This window comes from Tyto alba, unplaced genomic scaffold (assembly GCF_018691265.1).
Source record: "Tyto alba isolate M040663 unplaced genomic scaffold, T.alba_DEE_v4.0 Super-Scaffold_40, whole genome shotgun sequence".
NCBI classification, from domain to species: domain Eukaryota; kingdom Metazoa; phylum Chordata; class Aves; order Strigiformes; family Tytonidae; genus Tyto; species Tyto alba.
This window is the reverse complement of record NW_024881316.1, coordinates 40,514,728-40,535,863: the sequence shown is the minus strand read 5'-3', so window position 1 is coordinate 40,535,863 and position 21,136 is coordinate 40,514,728. Positions and strand designations below refer to the sequence as shown.

Below are 21,136 nucleotides of genomic sequence, written 5' to 3'. Positions count from 1 at the left end.
CCAACAGCAGACTCACAAATCTCTCTGCACTGCAAACTGGCCTGGACCAATTGATTTCACCCTCTCACAGCCATGGGTTCTCCAACCCCTGCATTCCCCTGGGGATCCCTCATTTTTCTGTCAGCAAACCCAGGGCAGTGATTTGAAGGCAGCCACAAAAACTCCTTTAACTCAAGGAAAAGAGTGTTTCCCCCCTCCTCTCCGCCCCACTGCCGCAGCAGAGGGTGATGCTGGCCTGACCCCTCTGTCACAGCCACTGCTCCATTGCCCCCCCCGTCACCCCACCCCGAGACAATTTTGGCCAGACATTTTCCAAAACCTTTGGGAAAGAAGGTGTCAACTCAGCTTGGGCAAACCAAGTGGACTGAGCGGGCATCCCTGGAGGCTCTGCCAGGCTGGGTGCCCCTCCCTCCCCAGGGAGGAGCAGGCAAGGCAGAGAGATGGCAGCAGCTCCAAGTGGGAATCCTGGCTTCCTGCCACAGAGCAACACCCCTGGCTGAGTCCTGGGAAACCCGGCGTGGGTGGGCAGGGGTTCACTTCTTTCTTTGAGAGGGCCCGGGGGGGGGGGGGGGGGGGGGGCAATCTACAGCTTCACTGTCTTAGGTGGGGGACATCCCCCCATCCCTTCCAGGCTCATGACCAGGGCGGCCCCAGGAAGGCAGAGGACACCTGCTCTGAGCTTGGATTTTGGAAAGGCACACACCAAAATGTGTATGTGTATATATATATATATATATATATTTATATTTATATATATAAAATGGGGCAGGGTTGCTGGGTGGGGCAGGGCGAGGCGGGGAGGGGAGGAGGAGAGCTGCAGAAATTGCTACCTGCAGCCGCACGTCTCCACGACCATGTCCTCGTACTGTTTGTAAACCACGTTGTTCCCGGAGTCTATGTAGAGAATGCTGATGGGGCTGAGCTTGGAGGGCACGCAGCAGCTGGGGGGCGTGGACTCCGGGTCCATGGAGTTCATCAGGGTCTGGATGATGGCGTGGTTGGTGGGCTCCAGGTGGGAACGCAGGGGGAAGTCGCAGACCCCCTCGCAGTGATACGCCTCATAATCCAGGGGGGCGATTATCCAGTCGTCCCAGCCCAGCTCCTTGAAGTTCACGTGCAGGGGCTTCCTGCTGCAGCGGGTCTTCGCCTTCTTCCCGTGGCCTCTGCCCCCAGACCGGGCGGCGATGGTGGTCCGTCTCTTCCTCCGTTTGGGGTAGGCCTCCTGGCCGGGATCAGGGGGATCCAGGAAGGGCAGGCTGCCCAGGGCCTTGATCTTATCCCGGATCTCCTTGAAGAGGTTCTCCTTCCTCTGGGTGCGGGAGAAAGCCACGAGCAGGGCTCGCTCGTGGGGCTGCGGCTGGGGCTTGCTGAACCCCAGCTGCCGGGGGGGCAGGAGCCTCCCCGACTGATCCGAGATGATCCTCAGCAGGAAGCACAGCAGCTTGCCAGAGGGAGATCTCTCCCTCCGACCCCGCAGGGCTTCCCAGACATCAAACACCTCCCATCTGGAGGAGCCTGCGTCCAAAATGTCTGCAGCCCTGGAATCCAGCAGCCGGGGCTCCTCGCCATCCCGGCTTGGGCAGGTGGAGAGGAGGAGGTGGTGGAAGGTGCCTTCGGGGGACAGGGCCAAGCTCCGGTTTTCGGGGAGGGTGCGCAGGACCCGGAGCTCCGCGCCTGTCACCTCCTCCGCCTCAGGCAGGCTGGAGATGTCGAAGAGGTATTGCTGCTCGGGGGCAGATGGGGAGGCATCTGGAAGAGATAAAACAAAAAAATAAAAAAAAAAAAAAAAAAAAAAGGAAAAAAAGACATAAAAACCCAGCAAGCTGAAGCCAAGCTCATTACGGAGGTACAAGGGACACAGAGCCAAGGGGGTAGATCATCGCCTTGCAGCAAGGCTCACTGAGCATCCCAGTGGGGACACAGCCTGTGTGCTCTGAGTCCAGAAGCGTCACCCTGGCTGGAGGCACTGAAAATCAGTGGGCATGGAGGGAGGGAGGAATCAAATCAAACAAGTGGCTTCTCATCAGCACTCTTCCCCACGTCCCGAGATGGCTTCTCTGTCTCCTCCCGGGTGTTTCAGTGCCCCCAGCTGCATCACTGTGCTGTTTCGGCACAGAAGCCCCATCTGAACCTGTGTGGCACAGTCCCATCCCGTCGGCAGGTTGTCACTGATTTCTTCCACCCTAAAGTGTCACACCCCCTCCCCAGCCCCAGCCCCACCAAGTAAAATGCTGTGGAAAACCTCATTTTCCCTCACAGGCAGGCACAGGCGTCAGGGACGCAGACACTGTGCCACGGGGTGTCTGACAGACACACTCCCAGAAACTGAAAGTGAGCCCAGCTTGAACTTGTCACTACTTTTGGTGGATCTGAAGCCCAAACACAGATTTGTGCAGTTTCTGGCACTGATTAAATATACCTGATGTGAATTAAAAAAAAAAAAAAAAAAAAAAAAAAAAAGGAGGGAGGTAGATTTGGGGAGAAGAGATGAATGAGTTCTGGGAGGGTTGTTTTTTATTTTCCCCCTCTCTAACAAGAAACCTGATCTGGGCATACTGCAAACATTGCTACCATGCCCAAACTGTCCAACTCACTGCCAGCAGAGCCCTGCCTGCTGCCCCCCACACTGTAAACCCCACCCGTGGGCAGCACGCCGGGCTGCAGCCTGCACCACCCTCAGGGGAGGAAAGATTATTCTCCCCGTCAGTTGTTAATAATAATAAATAACAAAATATTAATAATATTATTATAATAATAGTAATAATAATATTAATAATAATGCTAATGATAATAATAATTTAAAACCAGATCTAAAATTCTGGGGAGGAGCAGATAAGGAGATCCTTTTGAAGAGTTCATCTGGTTTTGTTTTGCACTGAAACTTCCCAGGACCTGTGTGCAGTTTTCCCCCCACTCTCCCAAGCCGGGCACTGCCCACCCTCCCACCGGAGCATCCTCCCCCCATCCCGCCTCGCTCCCCCATCGTTTTCCCACCAGCTTTCAGCAAAAGCCTCCCTGCAAAGGCTGCCGGCAAGATACGGTCCCCGCTGGGTTTGGGGGGCTGCGGGGGGCTCTGCACCACCAGCCGCCGCTCTCCCACCACGGGGCAGCCGGCGACAGGCACAGGGGGAGGCTGGGGCTGCTTTTCAGTTTGTCTTTTCATTTTATTCGATCGGATTTTATTTTTTCCCCCAGCCAAGCGAACTTCGCCGGCAGGGCGCAATTTATATATATACATATCTATGTATATTTAAAAAAAAAAAAAAAACAAAAAACGTTAATCGCGGATATGTATCTATTCGATTATTATCATTAGATCCGCGGGTATGAAGGGGGCAAAAGAAGGGGAAGAGAGAGAAAGGGGCCGCGACGCCGAGCTCTGCCGGCTCCGGCAACCCGGGGCTGAGCCGCCACCCACGGGGCACCACGACGGGCCGGGACGGGGAGGGAGCGCGGCCGCGCTCCCTCCCCGTCCCGGCCCGTCGTGGTGCCCCAGGGAGTTTTTTCGGGTTGCAAAGGCTCTGGCGGGGCTTCTCCCTCCCGGTCCCGGGGATGCTGCCCGGAGAAGCTGCCCCCAAACTGCGCCGCGCACCCCGGTCCCCGCTGCCGGGCAGCGCGCCGGGTGGCGGGAGGTGCCCGCACCCCTGTCCCGGCTCCGCACCCCGTCCCCAACCGCGACCCCAACTCCGAGCGTCGTCCTTGACCCGACTGCATGTGCAACCCCCCCATCGCCAGCCCCGACCCCACGCTCATGCACAGCCCCATACAACCTCCCCCGGCAACCTTTTTCCCCAGCTCCAGGCACGACCCCTTCGCGACCCCAACCTCGCGCCCACGCACAGCTCCGTCGCCCCCCACTCCCCGTCCTCAGCCCCATTCCCATGCCCAAACGCATGCACAGCTCCATTCCCGTTAAACAACTGATGGACGCACAGCCCGGACCCCGTGAAGCTCCATCCGCATCCCCGTGCGCTGCCCCATCCCGTGCAACCGCCCCGCGCCCCAACCAAGGCACGACCCCCGTTCCCCAACCAGCGCACAAGCCCCATCCCCACGCACAACCACGCGGAACCCCGTCCCGGGCACAACTCCGCGCTCGGAGCAACGTGCAAGCTCCATCTCCGCGCGCAACCCACGCCCGAAGTAACCCACAACCCCGGCTCCAGCCCCAAACCCATGAAGAAGCCAGATCCCCGCACAAGCCGCGGGCTCCATCCCCCAAACCCACGCGCAACCCCGGATCCATCCCCGAGCCCACGCACCAATCCCACCGGCATCACCAAGCCCCATCCTCCAGCCCAAACCCACCCGCGTCCCTCCCGCCCGACGGCGGGGCGGGTGGGGGGGGGGTTGTGTGGGGTGGAGTGGGGTGGGAATCCCGGCGGGGACAGCCCGTCCCTGCCTCCCCTCGCCCCACACCGCGGGGCGCGGCGCGGAGGGCCGCGCGTCCCGCCACTCACCGCTGCGCGCCCGCTCCGCGAAGCCCGTCACCGTGTCGGCGCGGCGGGCGGGGGGGCGGCGGGCGGCCAGGCGCTGGTAGAGGGCCACCATGTAGTGGTGAGGCACCACGGTGCCGTTGCGGAGAGCCCCGTCCCTCCGCGGCGGGGAGGAGAAGGGGGAGGCGGCGGCGGAGGAGGAGGAGGAGGAGGCGGAGGAAGGCGCGGCTGCCGAGGGTCGCTGGGGAGCGGCGGGCGGCGGGCCGCGCACGGCGGCGGCCTCCAGCCCGCGGCGGAGGCGGCAGGCGCCCAGCAGGCAGAGGCAGAGGGCGGCGGCGGCGGCGCGGAGGCGCATGGCGGCGGCCCAGCGCTCGGCGCGGTGCTGCTGCCGCCGCCGCTCCCCGCCCGCTTTTGAACATCGTCTTCGCCCGCCGCCGCCGCCGTCGCCGCCGCCGCCGCCGCCGCCGCCGCCGCCGCCGCCCGCCGCCCGCCGCCCGCCGCCGCGGAGGCGCCCCCTGCCGGCCGCGCGCCCCGCCCCCGCCCCGCCCCCGCCCGCAGGTGAGACACCCCCCCAACCCCCCCCCGCCCCGCCTTGCAGGGGGGGGCACCCGCACCCCTCATTTGGAGGGGACACCGGCGCCGCCCTGCCCCCGTGGTGCGACGGTCACCCCGGCCTTTTTTTTTTTTGTTTTGTTTTGTTTTTTTTTTGGGGGGGGGGGGGGGGGGCGCGGGCGGGGAGGGGCGATCCTTAGTTTGGAAGGAGCCCCTCAGTCCGCGATTGGAGGCGGGGGACACCGCCGCCTCTATCTGCAGCGGGCCCATACTTCGGAGAGCTCCCCCCCCTCCCCTCCACACCGGACGGGGAACCTTCCCCCCGCCACCCGGTATTGGGGCGGGGGACCCCGGTCCCGTACTGAAGGCGGGGCAGCCCCGGCTCCCTTTTGGACGGAGGATCCGCCGCCCCACCTTTTGGACGGGAGCCCCTGCCCCCATATTGGAGGGGGACGTCGCACCGCCACTGAGGACGGGGGGGGGGGGGGGGAACCCCCGCCCCGGTCCCGGTGCTGGAGGCCCCCGCCGTGCCCGCGGGGGAGCGCGGAGCCACCGGCTGCGGGGCGGCCCCGGGGGCCCGGGCTCCGCGCTGCTCCGCGCCGCTCCGCGCCTCCATCCGCCCCGGCAATTCCGCCTCGGGAGACCGACACCGGAGCAAAACAAAGCCCCCGCCGGGCTGCGGGCTAATGTTTTCCCTTGCACGGAGGGTTTCCTTGGTAAAATTCAGATGTTTCCTTGGGTCTCGATTAAAATAACAAAGTGGGGTATTTACTAGGATGTTATTTCAAGTCTCTTAAGTCCCTGGTTATGTCTGTTGCGATTTCTCCGCAAATACAAAAACAAGTGCTGCGATGATTTATTTGAAGGAATGTAGGTGTTTCGCCAAAACAAACACGGCTTTTTTTTTTTTTCCTCCCTCCCTCCCCCCCCCCCCCCCCCCCCCGCAACAATCGCTTCTCACGAGCATTTGTCGCTGCAGCCTCTGGCATTTCTTCCCGCTGTAGTTTTACAGGTGCTTTGTCCCAGCATCGCGAGCGGGTTTCTAATGCCCGTCAGCGGGTTCGCTCGGGCTGCTCACACACCGCGAACCCACGGAGGCAGCTCCCGGCACCAGGGCTGGGGGCTGGGACCCTGGGTGGGTGCCCTCCCAGCCCCGGAGCGGGCTCAGGGCAGCCCTTCCTGACGAGGGGAAGGCTGAAAAACGCTGTCCCGTCCCGCACCTCTTAATCCCACCTCCACCAGCAGCCCCAGACCCACGGCCTGTGCTCCTGACGTCCCCGCTGTGGGGTACGGCAGCAACTCCCTTCCCAGCGTTGCCCAGGGAGGGGACCAAAGGGGTCAGCAGAAGGATGGAAGGGTGATGTGGCGGGAAGGACTGCCCATCTTTAGAAAATGGGCAGACAAGTCCCTCCATAAGCCTCTGGGCTTCTTGCAATGGATTCTGGAGCCTCCTGCCTGGAATCCTTTCACGCAGCCAGTTTCATGGGAAACAGTGAAAGGTACAAAAATGGTGAGCGCGGGCCGGGCCCGGGGCCACCCAAGTCTGTACATCCTCCTGCACGCTGGGGTGCGTGTACCTTCACCAAATTCCCAGTAACTGGAACTGTCACTGCATTTGTTCTGTGTATCTTTTTAAAATTAAATTAACATTGATGCAACAGCCAGCCAGGATGTGCTCTCTGGCTTTTCTCTCCCCCCACCTTTTTCACCCCCCCAACCAGTCCTCTTCTCAGCCCCCCAGCATGGACAGCAGGCCCAAATCCCTTCTTGGTGCAGGCCGGCAGGGCTGAGCAACAGGTTCCTCTGCGGTGGTTCGCACCACAGCATCCCTGTCCCCACGCTCAGCCACCCCCGTGGCGGAGCCGCGTGCTGCTGGGTGATGAGAGCCAGATCCCTCTCCTCACCATCTGTACGGAGACCCAAACACGGGCACACAGTGTGCCCACACAACCCCAAGTGACACATACACACACGTCTGCATGCACCCACACCAGCTGGCACACACACGCGTGCACACGCGTGTGCGGGTACACAGACCCAACAAGCAAATCCTGCCCGGCTGTGCCGGAGGGGAGACGTGAAACCCCGCAGCCCATCCTCTGAACCACACAGCGTCTACCAAGGTGCATGACCGCTGAGTTTCCCATCTGTTCTCCATTGCCGCTTCATCGAAACCCTTCTGGGCTTTCTTGAATTTCCACCAGCCCAGCCCAGCCCAGCTGCAGGACCTTCCCAAGCCGCCCCAGCCCTGTGCAGCGGCATGGCAGATCCTGTCCCCGGCCCTTCCCCGCTCTGAGGATGGGCTCCCTTCTCTCCCTGTGCAAATCTTGCGCGCATAATTTCACGCTGGCAAAGAGCCACCTTCTACCAGCCCCCTTCCAAAACCAAATTAGCACGCTGCTGCAGCAGCAGAAATTGGAGAGGAAAGGCTGCAGTTTTATTTTACAACTCAATTAGCAAGTTTATACAGAAAAAACACCCATATAACCAAGGGAGATTTTATGTCCGTTCAGCTTCACAAGCAAGCAAGACTTGTTCCTCTTGAGAGCACTCCCCATTGCTGTAGGTACAGCAATGTGCTCCTGCCCATGGTGGCCCTCAACCAACATGGTGACGCTGACTCTGGCCCTGTTCGCTTGCTCCATCTCTCTTTACTCTTACACTTACAAATCCTCTGGCTATCTCCAGCACAGACTGAAAAACACAGTTCTGAGACTGTCCCGCCACTCTGTTCACTAAGTATAAAATGAACCAAAAGTCCGCCAGAACCTAAAATAAAGATAATGGGCCACATTTGACTCTAATTTTTCCCTAAGAGCCTGTCCTGAATAACATGAAGCCAATGGCTGTATGCCCAAGAGGGATCCTGACTCCCTCACCCTAACAGCTCACACCATGGTCTCTCCCTTCCTTCACCAGTCGGCCCCTCCTGGGCATGTTTTTGGAAAGAAGCGGGCAGTCAGCTCGCTAAATCTGTTTTTTTACTAGGAACATTTTTGGGATGATGATTTTTTCAGGATCAGGAAGGATTCATCCCTGCCTGGCTGACACTTGGGCTTGTTCCCTGCGTTGCAGTCTCGCCCCCCTCCGCTCCCTCTCTTGGTCCCCAGCACTGCCCTGCTTGCCCTCCTGCATTGTCTGTGGTGGCTGGGGACCTTTGCGTGTGGAGTACTGATTTGTTTCCATGCATGGGGTTGAGTCCTGGGCAGGGTGTCTCCCATGGCTTCATCTTCTTTTGCAACTGTGGGCAAGGTCCCAGCCTGAGACTACTGCCTGCCAGAGGAGCTGCCATACAGATTCTCCTCAGCAAAGGAAAGAAGGGGGTATTTGATTTAACCGCAACCCCACCAGCTGTGGAAGACCACTTCTCAAAGGAGGAGACTGAGGCAGAAAGGAAATCTTCAAGCAATAACCACGCACCTGGTGTCACAGCCACATTCCCACAGCTCTCTACCTCCACAGATCTTCACCTTTCCTGTCATCAGCACTTTTTGACAGAATAAAAATAAACTGCAGTGACAAATCCCCTCCATGTGTCAAAACCGGAGGTGTTTGTGGCTGTTTCCATTAGCTATGCCAGTGGGGCTCAACCAAATTTGCAAGTCTTGAGCAAGTTCAGAGCGGTCAAAGTATTGATGCTAGTGGTGATTTGGAAGAATATGTTTTCAAATAGTGACCACACAAGAAGCCTCTTGTGGCTTCACTTAACAAATGTCTTCTAGCGAGATGGCTACAAGTGAGGGCAAGGCCAGCTCAGCAAGTAACCAAGCAACAGCATCATTTTCTTTCCAGATCTTCCAGCAACTCCTTCCAAAACTTACTTAAACTGAAGCCAAGCTGAATTCTTCCTGCTTGTCTGCATGGGGATAGCCAGGGAAGATAAGACAAATCAAGGTACAAAGTCCATGCATGAAACATCAGATGGATTCAAAGACCCCGGAGGACTGCTTTCCTTCAGGCCCAGAGAACTTACGTCACCACAATCTGGATATCTAAAGCTAGGCTTGTCTCACATCACTTTCTATTTGAACACTATACTCTAGCTAGGAGACAGGAGACTTACAGAAATGCTTTGCTGAGAGTTCAATACTTCTGGAAACATAAAAGCTTCTTGGATTAGACTTGCCATTCCCCTCAGGGAAAATTGTCCTATACAGCATCTGGTTGACAGGGTCTGGCAGAAGCCACCTGAAGATAGCAAGTCAAAACACAGTTGAGTGCTCAATTAAAAAAAAAAAAAAAAAAAAAAAAAAAAAAACCACAACAAAACATTTGCTTTTTTAAAAGTGCAGAGTCAACAGGTAATTTGTCAATGCACCAAACCACAGGTGCAGAGTTGGAGCGATGACTCACCCCAAGTGCCCTTACAGTGGTAGTCTAGGCTAGCAACTGGTCGGAAGGGGTGCGATTCACCTTGCTTCATTTTGGCTTCTTTTTCAGTCTAACTAATCCCCTTCCTCTGATTAATAGTTACTGGAGGCAGAGCCGTACCTCCAGAAAGGCTGTCCATGTGAGATGTCACCATGGGAAGCACTCTCCTACAGCTTTCCTCAAGCTCTGCTCTGTGCTCCCTTATTTTTACATATTTCACCCTTTGACCTCCACTCAGTCCGTTCTTCTCTCATCTGTGTCCCAGATTATTGTGTTTCTCCCAAAATTCTTGTCCTCCAGCTCCCAGCCCCTTTGCAAAGGCTGCTCAGACCTGGTGGTATCAGCTGGTCGCAAAGGGGAGACCTGTCTGGGAGGGGGTCTGCCAGGGGGCACACAAAGGAATGTCAGAAAGGGAACACTGCACACAGTACTTCATCCCAATCTTCCCAGTTCCCAGCTATTCCCAGGAGAATTCTTTTGTGCCCTCTCCCTGTCCCTCCCCAGACAGTGCTGCTTATGGCTGTTGTGTCATTCCCACTTCTCTGCCACTTGAGACAGAGAATTTCACGGTACCAACCAAGTCCTTTTCTCCCTATCCCGATGCAAAGTCTGACCAGTAATCCCAGTTCTGTCTCACTGCTAACTTTCTGGATGCAGGTGTTCACCACCATGAACATGGGAGGAGGATGGGGGTTATTTTTTCCCCTTTAGGTTATCTTCTCATCCTTTGGTATTTATTTGTCGGACAGCTGCTTTTGCTCCCTCATTCACTTCAATGCTCTTAATCCCATGCTTTTATTTTCTGCTGTAGACCAGCCAAATGGAGCTAAACTCTGAAGTCCTTAAGGTCAGCTCAGTAGTTCTCCACAGTGACAGGAGTCTGACAAAGAAAGTCCTGTCCCCAAGCACTGGTTTCCCTCCCTTTTGGGAACATCACCTTGAGCAGGAATGGACAGATGGGTCCATCCTATCTACGTGCAGCTAACAGTGCAAGGTACCGAGTTGAAGGTATCAACTTTTGCTTCCTTGACAGTTACTCTGGGGAGACCAGTGAGCCACAGGGGTCAGCTGAGGCATGCAGACCTGCCACCCGCTCTGCTCCAGCTCAGTCTTCCTCCCTTCAGTCCTCCGTGCCTGCTGCTGTGCTGTGCTGAAAGGAGGAGAACGTGTGGGGGAAGGTGGGTGCCTGGGTAGGGAAAGGGATGTGGTCAAAAGTCCTGTTTGCTTGCAACTTTGAATGGTCCAGATCACCTCTCTCAAAGGCAATGTCTCACTGATCTACTTGCCAGGGCAGCATGTCCTTCCACGACGGAGGGGATGTGGGTGATTTGGGACGGGCACCTGGCAGTTAGGAGAGATTCCTTCCACCTGAAAGGCCTCACAGAGACCAGCACAGACCGTGGGGCAAAGCAAGCAGCTCATAAACTACTTTTTACCACCACTGTATCTCCTGGCCTCCTGTCAGTTCTGCATTATAACCCCACAATTTCTGCCTTCCTTTTCCATCTTGCCTTTTTTTTTTTTTTTTTTTTTTTTTTGGTAGACAATTAATTCCCCGCGCCTCTTTCTCTTTCAGCTGTTGAGTAGCACACAAATACTAAAGGAGGAGAAACTGTCCCACCGGGCCTTCCCGACCCACCTCAGCAGCGGGGCAGGGTGGCTGCAGGGCGGGCCGAGAATCAGCAGAAAACCGAGGTGGGGGGTGCCCGGTCTTGCAGGGAGGGCTCACTCCCAGGGCAGGAGCACCATCTCCTGGTGAAGGGATTTGCAGCAGCAAGCCTCCGTGCAAGGTTTTTCACCATGCACAGATGAAATGTGGGAGGCACTAGCAGTCTGGAAGACACTCTGGTTTTTCTCCCCTTAGGCTGTAAAACATATGTAAAGCAGCCCAGTACAAGTGTGTACTGTACATAAGAGTGGGAGATGGAAAATTGGCTGCGGATAGGAATACATTAGGTGGGCACATCCATTTTTCTTTGTGCCATGCTCTCAGAGGGGCTTCGGAGTGTGTAAGAGTTGCAGGATCAGCTGTTACAGAGCATTTACTATAGCTGTATCAGGTGAAGCTCCATCTTAGTTTGCACTGCTCCAACTCTGCTGGAGCCCTCAAGTTAATAAAAACAGCAAATCACATCTCACTTAAGGGTCCTTTGCTTCATTTAGAACAAGCTTTTTGCCTGCATATTTTTGCCTAGATATATGTATTAAGAGGAGATATACCTGAGGTATTAAATCCTGCAGTCCCTGCACATTTAGTGCTTCCACCAGAGTTAGAGGCAGGCCTCTGGCCACACAGCTGTGTGGACAATGCCACAGATACACATTACCGGGTAGGATGTCAAATGCCCTATTAGCAACAACCTTGCTTGCCCAACACGTTCCAGTGGCACATGTTCACAACTGATCATCTACAGCTCTTTGCAGAGACTGCAAGTTGTTGTGGGCTATGCTGATATTCCTATTTAGGTTAACATAAGTTTCAGCCTTTTACATTTGGTGCAGACAACATGCTTGCTTTGCCTTGCCCTCTTGACTGTTCCTACCCACCCAAATACTCATGTGCAGGTTCAGACACCTGAGACCATCTCAGATGCTTAAACATGAGCATCTGGTGCCACCTGAGACATCCGGACCTCCAGCTGCTGCCTCAGGAAAGAGTGGGGTTGTCCTAACACCTTCTACCCCATCTACCAGCACCACGTGGACGTCTTGGGTGCCCTGAAGCCTGCAGAGTGATCCCAGGTGCCTATTTTATAAACTGCACAAAGCAGATTTCCTTACAAGAAAATCATCAGAATCTAGTAGGAAAAAAAAAAATAAAAACATTTAAGATGGGACTTTCTGATATTGATGGGACTTTCTGATATTGAAGAAATTCTTGAAGAACACATCATTCTTTGGGGGAGCTCTGGCTATTTCTGTGGCTCATACCTCGATCCCACCAGATTAGTAAGTGAAAATAAACCATTTTGGGCTCCCTACTCTGTGTCCAGAAGGAAAGTGATGCTGAAAATTATTTGATGTGATTGATTCTTGTATGAAATTAAATGATTGTCTGGCAGGCAGCTGCTAGTTTGCTAACAAACACTTTGCACTTGGAACAAGGAGGTGTTAAATTCTGCCTCTATCCTTTCTGCAGGGCCTCACTCTGCAGCACTGATTAAGTCTGGGCTGACAGTTTTAATAAGAGCCAAAGGCACAAGGACAGTTAAAGCTCTTCCTGGGCCTTGATGATTTAGCGATGTGGAAACTGCAAGTGAACCCAGCTTCGAACCTTCTCAGTAGTTTTTCCTCAGTACAGTGATGGCTTGTGGATACGGTATGTATAAGACAGGTTCTGAATGTAAAAACTTGTCCCATGAGCTCTCCAGGTGGACATAACTGTGCAAGTAGAGCTAGCCACTTAGGCTACATCTATACAGGTAAATTAAATGTTTGTAGGACCACTATTTGTCACCAAGGTTAATTGCTGTAGATCAGCCCATGTCCATATGGCTAAACTCCCTTAGCCTCCAAGGCTGATGGACATGTGCAAGCTGTTGGTTGAGAATGGTCCCTGGTCTGTGTTAACAACAGCCCTACATGAAAACATGACAGGGATCCTTTTAACAATGTCACAGTATTGCCACTGCTCACTGGAATTATTTAATTTACTTGTGTAAATGGAGCCCTGGGGACCCTGGAAACCAGGGCAGGGTAGATGATGGGCTTGTGTGTTGGAAATCTAGCTCCTTGTTAAGAGTGTCCATAGTCTTGCCTTCATTCCTTCAAAAACTTATTCCAGCAAGGTTGGGGTGAACCTTAGCTATTCAATTAACAGTGGATTTTCTTTTGAGGAAAGAAGGGTTCAGACCTTTGGTATTTGGTGGGGAGCTGAGAACTTGGCAGCGAGAGCAATGAAGAGCACTCCTGTGGAGATGGACCTAAGCCAGCACTGACCAGGACGCTGGGACAGCCACACTCCCTCCCATCTTAGTTTCTCCCTCTCTGTAGTAATGGGTTCCTGCCTGCGCTTGCAGGCTGCTTGGGCAAAGGATTAAGGAAATACTATAGGTGAATTTCCAACCTTGCATACCATCAGTACGGGCATTCCTGATGGAGTTTTGGGAAAGAAGTGCACCTTCCATGCAATCAGCTTTCTAGGATTCCTACGTCTCCTTTTCTGCTCCCCAGATCAGCACAGCCCAGACCAATTCACTTGACTGTGTAATGCTTGGGTAGCATTTATCATTCTGGTTTTGTAATTGTAGCTTTGAACACCTGAGTGACTGATTTCAGCAGAGGCTCCAGTCATACGAAGGAGGAATGGATGCAGCTGGTTGTAAATCCAGCTAGGAGACTTCATTTCTATTCTCCTCAGTCTGACTGTTTCTCTCACCACATGGCGGTTGCTTCTCCTTGAATTACAGAAACTTGAAAATTTGACTCATAAGAAAAATATCCAAAGCGCCGCTGTACCATAAATGGCTACAACTATCTTTAGAGCTGCATTTTCCTCTGTCTTTCTGAAGGATAATCTTCTGTTTCTAGAAAATCTCTAACACCCATATAGTATCATTTTAGCAGTTACTGTTTTGGAGGAGTGTGATAAGGAAGCATTTAGGGTGAATTAATTTCATCTACAACGTAAATGTGAGACTTGCTACACACGCATCAGCTGCATCACTCTTTGAGCTCCAGAGACCGTACCAACTTGATTTTCAGTTACTGTAATAAGTGCATATATATTTAATGCACACAAGGGCTCCAACATGGTGACAGCTACTTCTAAGGTCATGAATTTCAATCATTTAGGCCTCATGCCATTGCCTACACATAGACAATGTAAATTGGGATGTATCAGAGATCCGAGACATCTGCCTGGAGATGCAGACATAGCACAAGACTGAGTTACCTTGACTTGAAAAGAGAGCTGCAGAACTAATGTAATTCAGGTTAGAAACTATCTGTGGTGTACTTGCCTTCTACTTCCCTCCCACGCTGGAGGTGCACAACAAGTGACTGGCCTACTGGCAAGCCAAGTCAAACAGGTATCTGTGGAGTTTATGCTTCAGTCTTTCCCTTAGAGGGATGTAAATGCTGGCCTCTCACCTATCGAGCTGCCACGTCTTTACAAGAGTTGGGGGGAGCTGAAAGCTGTCCAGTCATCTCCTCTTCTGTTGTATTTGGTTAAAACTGGCCATCAGGTTGCAATGTGATTAGGTGGGGAGCAGACAGTTAGACTGGCAGATACATGGAGCAACAGACAGAGCAATAGCACACACGTTCTTTTTTTAGGAAGAGATGCTGGAGAACAACATACTAACACCCTCTCACTTCCCACCCCCTTCTCTTTTCCTTGCTAGTTCAGAAAGTGAAATTTTTCCATTTAGGAGAATTTCAGTCAGGTCCAGAATCACTCATAAAATAAAGGAATTGTTCCAACAATGTCCCTGAAAAGTTTCCTAATTTTGAAAAAAAATCCAGGAACAAAATCTGGCCAGCTCTAACCTGACTGGATCGAACTGTGCTGCAATGGGTAGTTCATCAGAGGAGCTTGGGTCTCCGTGAACCTCAGAACCCCCTCAAAAAACCCTTTTCTTATTCTTGCAGGCAGAATCTTCATAAAGGGAATCATCTCTATATTTCACACAGGTAGTGAGCAATCAAGAATCAGCACCAAAGCCAAACAGACCTTGGGCTTTTGTTCATCCCCAACCAAATAAAGCAGCATGGACAAAAACACCTCCAGAGTTTATTTGGTGGAAGTGACGGAAACCAAGGTAAAGTCCTTGAGCAACAGTTTAGGTCAGGTGTGTGGTGAAGAAGTACTTGAAAAACTTGGCAACATATTTGGGAGTCTACCTGCAAACTCGTGCCATTACTGTTTGTTCATTTTTCCTTGATGTGGGGAAATACACTTTTCATTGCACCCATGTAAAGAATCAACTACGTAAAACCTGTAAGTTCTTTGGGGGGGGGAAAAAAAAGTCTACTGTATCATATCTATTGTAGATGTGATTTTTATATAGACAATTTTCCATATTTTAAGGCTTGTTTTTTTTTCAAACTGGGGAAAACCAGGAAATCTCATCTTTTCTTCCTCACTGGCTACCATGAAATTTATCCATGATGTACCTAGAATCCCCAAACTTAAAAGAGGTGGAATTTTAATTTGAGGGCTACAGCAGGTCAAGAGCCAGGTTTATCTTTCGACAGGGATTACCTATGGTTTCTACTAGATTACTCCTGACATGTGGCTCATCATATTACAGGTTAACTGTTTAAAGGCGGCGGGAGGAAGCATGAGGCATAATGAAGAACAGCTATGTAACTCTCTTCCCTTCTCCCCAGCATAAATTTATCCTGAGTTTAGGAGGTGTGTAGATTAAAAGACTGCCTTGACAGGCTATCAACAACCTTACCACATCATATGGACAAGAGTGAACTTTAAATCTACCATTTCGGCTACCTTTGAAACTCACAGAGAAACCCAGTCATAATATAACATCTCCTAGTAGTTCACATCTGGGTTTTGTAATTGTTATCTGAAAACAAATAGTGGTAGGAGTGATAAAGTGACTGGTCATCTCACCGGAATCCTATTACCCTAGTGCAGCCTTTTTCAGTAATTAAATAATATTGTATTTCTCCCAATATGTATCAAGGCTGAAAAAAGTTTCATGTTCAGCTTTTAAACTGTGTTTTCATAGATAATTTATTTTGTTTTTAAATATGTGCCCCTGCCCTTGCTTTTCTTCTCCCCATTTTATTTACTATACCCTAAGCAAGGCTCTGATTTCTTCTAATCCTGCCATGATTACAAGCAGAGTCCCCTTCCAAGGACTCAAAAATTGGTGAACAATTCTCTCGGGGCTTATAAACTCACGGTTGTTCGCCTGCTGTCCTAGGGGAGATGAAAAGCAAATCCACGAGCTGCCAAGAATCACACCCGGGCAGGGATGCGGTGCTGCGGGAGCTGGTCCCTGCTCAGTATATGGGGGGAAACAGACGTGACCCTGGGATGACTTCATGGGGTCACACCCCAGCCCTGATGGGGATGCCCACCCCCCCCGTGCCCTCGTGGGGAACAGAGAGGAATTAAACTGTAGGGCTGCAGTCCTTTTGCATCGAACTGAATGAACAGACCCTGGCCACAAACCACAGGCTTTGGGAGGTTCTTCTTCCTTGCTTTAACTCTTTGTGGGAACCTAGGACCTGCAGAAGATGGCTGGTGGGCAGGCCTCCAGCACATGCGGCGAAACGTTACCTGGTGCAAACCTGTTTTTTCTGTGTCCCAGCCAGGGCTGAAGGGACAGGGGGGACCATCCCCTTCACCTCTCAGATCTGGGATCTCCGCTACAGCTGCCCTCCAATGCACTCCTTGCCGCAAGTGTTTCCCATTGCCTGCTCACCAAATGGGTCCCCAACTGGCACCAAGCTGTTCCCCGAGGAGGCCAGGACCAGGTTTTCAGTTATCTCACAGGCATCGGACCATAAACTCTGCAGAGGACCTGGCTTTGCAGCCACCTATCAGTCCCCAAGCCATCTGAGCTTGCCCAAGTCCCTTCAAACTTCTTTCACACATTTTTTAGGTTGCCACAGGGAGGGCCAAGGGGAGAGCTTTTGAGTCACGTCTGGCAAAGGAAAGCTAATGTTTGTGCCCCTTTCTGAGCACTAGGGAGGGAGACGGCTGTTGCACCTTCATCTCTTTTCCCTGTATTTCCTTGCCTGTCCTGCCTCAGGCTGGTAGATGGAGAATAATCTATTTTCTGGCAGAAAATCCCTGTGCTAACACAGGGAGAGGTCACCGAGAACAGGAGCTGTAGGCTCCTGATTTCTAACCTTTAGCATTTCTTTCTTCTCCCCCATTTTCATCCCACTCCCACTTGGTCCCCTACAGCCCTCTTCATGATGAGGCAGGTGGCTGAGAAAACTCCTCTGGGCTATGTCTCAGTGAAAGGCTCTTTAGCTATTGGGAGTAAAACTGTGTATAAAAAGTAAATGCAAACATCAGCCCAAACTGGAAACACGGTCATATCAATGTCTGGCTTCAGATCTGTAGAAAATCCCAGTGTAACTGGTTCCAGAGTCAGGTTTTGAGCATGAGCTGAGGGTTAGACTGGAGTGAGTGGGTTTGCCTGTGCAAGGGAACGGTGCCAGACAGGAGCTGGGCAGATGACTTCCGAAGGGCAAGACACAGCTGGGGACAGCAGTTAGCACCAGCAACCCATCCCTGGTCTATAGGTTGTATTTGAGTGCTCTCTAGTGGACAGAAGTATTAGTCCAGAGGCAAACACAGCTGATGCTTGCTCTCACTGAGCAGAAGTCACCCTCACCTGGGTGTCCGAGGCATTGGGTCTGGAATAGCTACACACCATGGGCCCGTGCTGAGTGTCTGGGAGCAGGGCTTTGGAAGGTGATTCAAAGCAGGGTCTTCTTGCCCTGTGACCCTGCAGGGCTGAGGTTTGATACGGGGGCAGTGCAGCCTCGCGGGGGACACACGCCTCGTGGGACGCCTTGGATAAGAGCTCAGGCATGGAGCTCAGGGAAACATCCCGACCCCTTCCCCACGACACGGCCTCTCAGCGCTTCTCCTTGTGTTGAAGAAAACACCTGCAGGACCTGCTCCTGCATATGCAGTCAGCAGGTGGAAGAGCAGATAGGTACTGTGGAAGGAGAGCAGAAACCATTTTTAGTTTCACCATTTAGTGAAAAGGTGGGAAAAAATGACTCTGTCAGCTCGCTTACCAGCCACTCCAGGAGCCCTCTGCTCTGAGAGAGCCCTGCCGGTGCTGGACACAGTTGCTCTGAGGCAAGATAGAGCTTGTTTCATAGCACAAAGTGATAACCCACTAGACAGAGTGGAAACTTAAACTGCTTCACAGTGACAAGAAGGGTTTTATCCCATGGAAATCAGTTCAGGGCACAGACCATCAAGTGATTACACAGCGAGTGCTCCCAAATCAGCAGAAGTCAAATCACCGAACCCAAATATTCACAAGGTGTCCCCCAGATCATGAGATTTATAAGGATACTGTATTGCAGTTGGAATTTACCTACACTAGGTGTCTGAGTTTTGAGTTCTGACTAATCACATTTTCCTTTTATTTCAGTGAAATAATGACAGCTAAAAGATTTTTGATGATGATGAAAACTGAAAGAGCCACTTGACTCATGAAATGGCTATACCAGTTATAAAGGTTTTATGTGTCTCTCCTTAAATTATTTGTTTAAAACCTGGCCTCTCCATTCCCCCTGTGTTCTGGGGGCTACTACTTTAGGTTTTCAGGATGATACCATCTGTCAGCAAGAGCTCCTCTTATATGGGCACTGACCAATGCTCATACACAATGCTCAACGCAAATTAAGACCCTTTATCCACCTACTGAGCTTAATTACTTGTTTCCCATTCATTCTTTTCCTTCACTTTCTAGAGGCCGTTGGCTGAAATCAGACTGGCCTCCTTTTCTTTGAGCATCTTCTTTCACTCGGAGCAGTCATCTTTGACCTTGCCTTATCTAGTCAGAGACCACTGAGGCTCTAACACAGTACCACACGTAGCTGCAGTAAAAAAATATGGGATTGTATATGATCAGTTATTATAAGCAAATTCATTAATAGTCTTGTTACAGTTTTGTTACAGAGATGCTGCAGTTATGCCTAATTTAGGCTACTGAATACTGACTGCATGAATGTCAATTCAGTTTGATGAGCATCCAGAAAGGAAGGAAAAAAATAAAAAAAGAATGGATAAAAATAAATCAAGCAACCTACCAAGCCAGTCAGCACTGGAGAGTTAGGAGGCAGGAAAAAAGGCAGCAGTCCCAAAGAAAAGAGCCCTGAAACTTCAGAGAGTTTCTTCCCCTTTCCTTCGCACATATACGGCTGGACTGAGGCAAGGGAGACCCATGAAGGTTGGAGGAACAGCTGAGGGTGACCCAGATATTGGTAGGAAATCATAACTTTAGTAGTGATGACTGTTACTGGTATTGGTTCTCAGGTTCGCTTCACATTCTCCCATAAGCCTTCTCCTGCAGGTTTCCAGATGGCGATCAGCTACACTAACGAGTCCCAGTGCCACTGTGCCTGATGGCCTGGGTGAGGGATCTGACCAACCCTCATCAATGTGCTCTTTTCTTCCAGAAAAAAAAAAAAAAAAAAAGGGGGTCCAATGGAAGAAATTTTTAATATAGTATCCGAAGCAACATGGGAATCAAACTCCAAATATCCTGGGAGGTCACTAGTGAAAAAGGCAAGATTGTTGCTCAGCTCCAGCAGACAGCTCTATCTGCATATTACAGTTTTCTTCAGTCAGGTTTGATTTTTGTGCACCTTTTATGCCGAGATTCATTCTTTGCAGTCACCACCTGATGAAAGACCCTACCCTAACCTCTTTGGTAAGTCAATTGATTCTTTCCACAACTTCAGAGGTTAGCAACACTGAAGCATCTGTTTTATTTTCCAACTACATGATCCTTTTGATGATATGGGCTGCGAAGTTATAAAAATGCCACATATGATGAGACTCACTGATTATCAAGTAGGCAGCACCTGGACATTTTCATGAGCATACCGCCATAGTGCACAGAACCTCTCCAGGTCAAAGACAGAACCCAGCAGCATACTGAGGCTGAGCAGACACTTCTCTTTGGGGAGAAAAGCCCCAGTTTTGAAGCATCGTCACAGGCACTCGGTGATGTTTGGATGGACACCACTCGAGGGTGACAAGCACTGCCTCAGTGGGAGCTTGCAGCTCAGGTCCTGCTCTATTTTTGCTGTCTCAGGTGGCAAGCTGCCAGCTGCTTACTCCTTGTTACTATCTGAATAAACTGGATTATCTGGGAAGCCAACTGGGGATAAAAATGCCATTAGAGAAGTAATACATTTAGACAGATAACTATTTAGGATATACTTTTGCTTCCAGGAACTCCAGCCCAGAGCTTTTTAACCCCTCAGAGGCCACGTGAGAACGATTCACAGCTCAAAGGCATTTTCCAGTGGCTTGCAGCACTTCTGGCAACCACGACTCCTGTGCCAGGAAGGCTGTGGCCCTGTGGTGGTATTTACGCTCTGCTTAACAAAAGGTTTCCAGCGGCAATAGCCAGGAACAGAAAACAACCAGGATTTAGGAAGGAACTCCACTTACGAAGTCTCCCTTTTTTGTTTTGACTCATGAGTTTCATGATCCAGACTTGTTTCACTAGAAGCAGCAAAAGATCATTCTGTATCTGTGACCTTTGAATCCCTTGATTTTTACTGCCGTTTGTCACATCCCCAACTCCTCCACCTGTTTCTTCCCAGGATGAAAAGCCCCCATCCGCCCAGCAGGTCCTCTTTTAGGGGCCTCTCTTTGTTTGGGGGCACCCCTGGACCCTGCTGCTTACCCATGCGGGGTGCGGAGCCTGTTCAGTGGGCGGCTGCAGTGATGCAGCGGCAGCACCTGGTTTCTGTCGGTTTTTTTAATATTCCCCAGCACCTCCTTAGGTTTCTGCTGCGACAGTGAGGCGTGAGCAGCAGACAGCAGAAAAGTTCCTGTTTCTCTGTGCTTCCCCCGCAGAAGATCTGCACACCCGTGCGGAGAAGCACTAAGAATAAAAAGCACCCAGGTGCCCCTAGAAGCGTTGAAAACGAAGCCGGGCTTCTCAGGCTAGCTGTGGGTGCCGGGCAGGGGCAGCAGAGGGAGCAGCTGCTCGCTGCCTTCTTTCCAAAATGAAGGTTGGAGCCAACAGCCCCCCCTGAGGGCAGGGCCGCGGGGGGTTGCAGCGCCCTGCGCCCGCGCGTACTCTCGGCCCCGC

At 51.9% G+C, this 21,136-nt stretch overlaps 1 protein-coding gene across 1 annotated transcript; it reads right to left on the bottom strand.

The window, feature by feature from the left end:
- Window positions 1-777: 777 nt before the first annotated feature.
- Window positions 778-4,791, bottom strand: GDF7 (growth differentiation factor 7). Its single transcript, XM_042803630.1, has 2 exons — window positions 4,461-4,791; window positions 778-1,749 (listed from the first exon to the last, which is right to left on the bottom strand). The coding sequence occupies exons 1-2, from the start codon at window positions 4,789-4,791 to the stop codon at window positions 827-829; spliced, it is 1,254 nt and encodes a 417-aa protein (XP_042659564.1). The 3' UTR covers window positions 778-826.
- Between the last annotated feature and the right edge of the window lie 16,345 nt (window positions 4,792-21,136).